This window comes from Mirounga angustirostris, unplaced genomic scaffold (genome assembly GCF_029215605.1).
Source record: "Mirounga angustirostris isolate CCGP_5_RB_7025 unplaced genomic scaffold, mMirAng1.0.hap1 SCAF_11, whole genome shotgun sequence".
Lineage (NCBI taxonomy): Eukaryota > Metazoa > Chordata > Mammalia > Carnivora > Phocidae > Mirounga > Mirounga angustirostris.
Window position 1 is genome coordinate 30,422,783 of NW_026991719.1, and position 4,745 is coordinate 30,427,527.

Consider the following 4,745-nt stretch of genomic DNA (forward strand, 5'->3'; position numbering starts at 1 on the left):
AGGAACGTCCCCTAACTTCCACTTTGAAAGTTCGGTCGGCGAAGGCTGGTACTGGAAGGCGTGGCCTCTATCGGCAGAAGGAGAAACCTATGACTGGTCAAGTGAGGATACTGAATGATATCATTCAGGGAGCCAACGACGCCAGAATAAAAGGGAGCTGGCCCATTGAGTAAAGCCCTCTATTCTCATCCCAGAAAACCCCTGAAATAACGGTCAGACTGAGGGCACCCACTGACTGGAGCCTCAGGAATCCGAGGGTGGTGAGGGCCACAGTCTGGGGTGGGGGTGGGGCGGTGGCGGCCACGTCAACAGAGGACTGTGACGACTGAGGGGCCCCTTAGAGCTGTACTGTCAGCCCTGGGTGGATAAAGGTGGAGCTGTGGGTGGGGGGAGGGCATGCCTGGCAGTGCTTTCCCTTCACTTTTCCTCAGGAGTCTAAGTGGAGGCTCCAGTCAGCTGAAGGAGAGTCCCAGCCTCTACCACAGTCAAGGTAAGACGCTCAGTGAAGATTGAGGGAACATCCACTCCACACTGGAAGGGACTATACAGATCCCAACCCCTATCGTCACCCCTGGGAGGTGTTGGGCAGGGGTAGCTGGAATTGGCATCCACTGACTGGCTGGAGAATCTGAGGGCAGGAAGTTCTTTGTTCTGAGGGAGGTCTCAGTTCAGCCAGGGAGAAACGGCAGGCCTGCCCACTCTCAACGGAAGACTCTGAGCAGGGGCGGATGTGACCACCCCACCACCTCACAATAGAGGGATCCTCTAGATATGCACCCAGTCCCCGCTGTGAGCTCTGGGAGGCTCTGAAACAGCCGTCAGACTGGGTTGCCCCCTGACTTCTACTTTCGGTTTGTAGGAAGGTAAGGCCCATTCTGAGGAAGGTGGCATCAAGTGATCAGAGGGAGGAGTCTCAGACCTTCCCAAGGGTCAAGGTCAGATGCTGAGTGAGGAATGAGGAGACCTCTCCGCTAGAATGGAGAAGACCCCTCAGAACTGGTGTCAGCCCTGGGAGGAGGAGGGGGTGGCCAGGAGTGTCTTCCCCTGATTTTTGCCTGGAGAGTGTGAGGATGGTGAAGACCTTGAGAGGTCCAGCCTCAAGTAAGCAGAAAAAGGAATCCCAGGCCCTGCCAGGAATCCAAGTAAGATGCTGAGTAGAGACTGGAGGGAATCACACACTCCAGAATAGCGGGAGCCCTACAGAGCCCTATTCCTATTGTCAGACTGGGTAGGCCCTGGAATAGTTGACAGACTTTGGTGCCTTCTGACTTTGACTTTGGGAGTTTGAGGACTGTTGTCTCAAGTGAGCAGACAGAAATTATCTTCATCTCTGTCAAGGTCAAAGTTAGGACCTCAAGTGAGGCTGGAGGGGACCACACATGCCAGAACAACAGAGCCCCTAACAGATGGCTGCCTTCCTCTGTCACCTCTGGGAGGCCCAGGAGGGTGTGACCTAAGAGGCACCCCCCTACTTCCTTTCCCTTGGTATTTGTCTCTCAGAGCTGAGAGGCTCTGAGAAGTGTTGTCAGTCAGAGGCAAGCCTTTGCTTTTTAACTCAAGAGGCTCAAGGAGATTAAGGTCTCTTTCTGAGGTGATAATCCTTGGGTGTGTAGAGGGTGGAGTCCCAGATACTCCCTGGGGTCACAATGAGGACTTTGAACAAAGACAGAGGGGGCCACTCACTCTAAAACAGAAAGGATCCCACAGAGCCGAACCCTACCTACCCTGTTGTCAGCCATGGGAAGCCTTGGCTGTGTCAGCCGGCTGCACCCTGAGGAGCCTTTTCACTTCCTCCTCCAGCTTCTTGCAGGTCAGGAAAGGAGACCTGTGAGGCTCTAGAGCACTGTTCTCAGGAAAAGATGGGTGGAGACACTCTTCATCAGAGCTGCCACAGTTGTGTTTACCAGATGAGGCCACTCACATCCTCCCTTTCTCCCTAGGTTGTGGTCCCCTATCATCCACCCTTCTGCCCACATTCCTGCCTGCTACCACTAACAGAAGTGAGCATGTCTCAGGGTCAGGAGATCCCAAGCTGCACACAGGAACAACACTGTGCCCCCAGTGATATCCAAGGCCTGGAGGCTACACAGGTCTCCAAGGCTGTGGAGGAGGCCTCTCCTTCCATTTGTCCTCTGATGCCTGGCAACATGGAGGAAGCTCTGGCTGCTGGAATATCCACCACTCCCTTGGATCCTCAGAGTGCCTACTCATCTTACACTGTCATCACGGCCATCTCACCAAGCAAATCAGATGAGGGCTCCAGCAGCCAAGAAAAGGAAGACAGTTTATCTTCTTCATCAGGGTCCCTGTCCGACTTCGAGAACTTCCCCATAGACCCTCAAGATGACAAGGTGATGATGCTGGTGCAGTTCCTGCTGCACAAGTATCAAATGAAAGAGCCCATCACAAGGGCAGATATGATTGATGTTATCCAAGAGTGCAATGATGACTTCCCTGAGATCCTCAGGAAAGCCTCCGAGCGCATAGAGCTGGTCTTTGGTGTTGATATGAATGAGGTGGACCCCACCAGCCACACTTATGTCCTTGTCAACAAAGTGGGCCTCACTTACGATTCGAGGCTCTGTGATGAGGACACCATGCCCAAGGCCAGCCTCCTGATAATTGTCCTGGGCGTGATCTTCATGAAGGGCAATTGTGCCACTGAGGAAGAGATCTGGGAAGTGCTGAATATGATGGACTTATATGCTGGGAGGAAGCACTTCATCATTGGGGAGCCCAGGGAGTTCATCACCCAAGATTTGGTACAAGAAGAGTACCTGGAGTACCGCCAGGTGGCCAACAGTGATCCTCCACGCTACGAGTTCCTGTGGGGCCCCAGAGCCCACGCTGAAGCCAGCAAGATGAAATTGCTGGAATTTTTGACGAAGATCCACGAGTCCGACCCCAGCTGCTTCCCATCCCAGTATGAGGAGGCTTTGAGAGATCAAGCAGAGAGAGCCCGAGCCAGACCAGCAGCCAAGGAGGGCGCTAGTGCCATGGGCAGTGCCCATTCCGGTTCAGGATCTGGCATCCCCTCCCGGCCCACCCAGCCCTAGTGGGGTGGGAGGCAGATTCCTCACTTTGTCATTAAAATTAGCAGTCAACCTAAGTAGTGGAGTGCTGGGGTGTGGCTGTAGGGAACACCGCGTGTAACATCTCTGTGTCCCTTTTCTATATGGTTCATGGGGAGGTTTATCTTCTTCATGGGTGGGGGGAGGGGAGTTTGGTTTCAAATGTTGTGCCCTTTAATACACCATTTTATTAGCTTTAGAATCTTAAGTTTATGAATGACACTGGTCATACGTTTATTACTACTTACAAAACTTAAGAATACCAGTTTTGCTTGTTTGTAAAACAAAATGGACCATCTTATTTTGTCACCTGGAAAAGGTCAATGATATTCAAATAGGCCTTTCTTTGGAAGTGTCAAAGAATTCAGCAGTAAAATAGTTGGGATCAGGGAAAAAAACCCTAAAGATGGTCAAAAGATACCAAAAGATGGCCAATTCTTAGCCTCTCTTAACCCTCCCAATCTGCTGTTCTGTAAAATTAAATAACATATACAGACATTTGCTTGGATTCTGGATTATTTAAGAATATGTGAAAAATAAATATTAATAAATTATACCCCAGGTACACTGGCTCATTTATATACAAATATTAATTCAGCATCTGCCTTTTGGAAAGCACTGTGTTAGTAGTGGGGATGCTAGGATAAACAAGACTCACTACCTGCCCATAGATTTTAGATTCTAGGAGCAAGAATCATGTAAAGAAAATAATGGTTGAGTATCCTTTAATACCAAAAGAAAAAGTAAAAAGGAATGAAGAGGTTGGGGGGGGTTCCATATGAAGGCAGTCAAGTATAAATATCCTGAGACAGGCTGTGGACTTGGGAAATTACAAGCCCTTCAGTGGGAGGTAATTTTAAATTAAGCTGTAGTACACTAGCTGAGGCTATGGGAGTGGTGAACAGGGGTCAGACCCTCAAATGGTGTGTCTCAGGGTTGAGAATGAAAACTGTTCTTAGCGGCTACTTTGGGATTATGGGTTGGACCAGATCCCACCTGGGACAAGAATGGAAGCTATCCTGCATTCTTGCTCAAGCGCAGTTGAACACAATGCACAAATTAGGTGTTTCATGAACATCATCTTCAAGGAGTTTGTGAGAAATGAGGGTGACATTTCCTTGAGGTGAGATACCCAAAAGCCACTGGGCTGGCACTCTGCCCTGGGCTCAGAGATCCAGAGCCTATACCATTCATTGAATGGGTTATGTTCAATACACTTTGGCAAACTCTAAGCAAGGCCTAGATTTTTCGAGAAGGTAAGTGAATGAAAATAGAGATGGATTATTGGAGGGGCAGCTGGGAGGGAAGGAACGAGTTGGTCCTTGACACAAATTCTAGGAGTGTGGAGTTGTGTTCAGTTGAGAACTACTCCCCCAAACCCAAGTTAAATAATATATCCTCTACTGGGGAAGATTTACTAAGGTTTTCTTGTTAAGCAGCCATTTGGGCTGGTTTGGTGTGCCGTGTCCTAGAACACTGTGTATTCTCTGACATCTCCTGGGTTAACAAGTCCCAGAGAGGAAGGCACTAATGTCTGGGGTCAAAATCATCATAGTAGTAATTGCCGATCATCAAAGACCCCACACACACCATGCACCGTGCACCGTGCCAGGAACTTGACGTACAACACATACATTCTAATGGTCATGCATACAAGACAGGGCTGATCAAGCC

General features: G+C 49.6%; 1 protein-coding gene across 1 annotated transcript; it reads left to right on the top strand.

Annotated features, from left to right (window-relative positions):
* Nucleotides 1–461: 461 nt before the first annotated feature.
* LOC123843602 (melanoma-associated antigen B16-like) lies at nucleotides 462–3,141 on the top strand. Its single transcript, XM_045873150.2, has one exon. The coding sequence runs from the start codon at nucleotides 2,007–2,009 to the stop codon at nucleotides 3,054–3,056; it is 1,050 nt and encodes a 349-aa protein (XP_045729106.1). The 5' UTR covers nucleotides 462–2,006; the 3' UTR covers nucleotides 3,057–3,141.
* The last annotated feature ends 1,604 nt before the right edge of the window (nucleotides 3,142–4,745 follow it).

Coding starts and splice junctions, on each gene's coding strand:
- LOC123843602 (XM_045873150.2), top strand. CDS start 2,007: ATGTCTCAGGGTCAGGAGATCCCAAGCTGCACACAGGAACAACACTGT.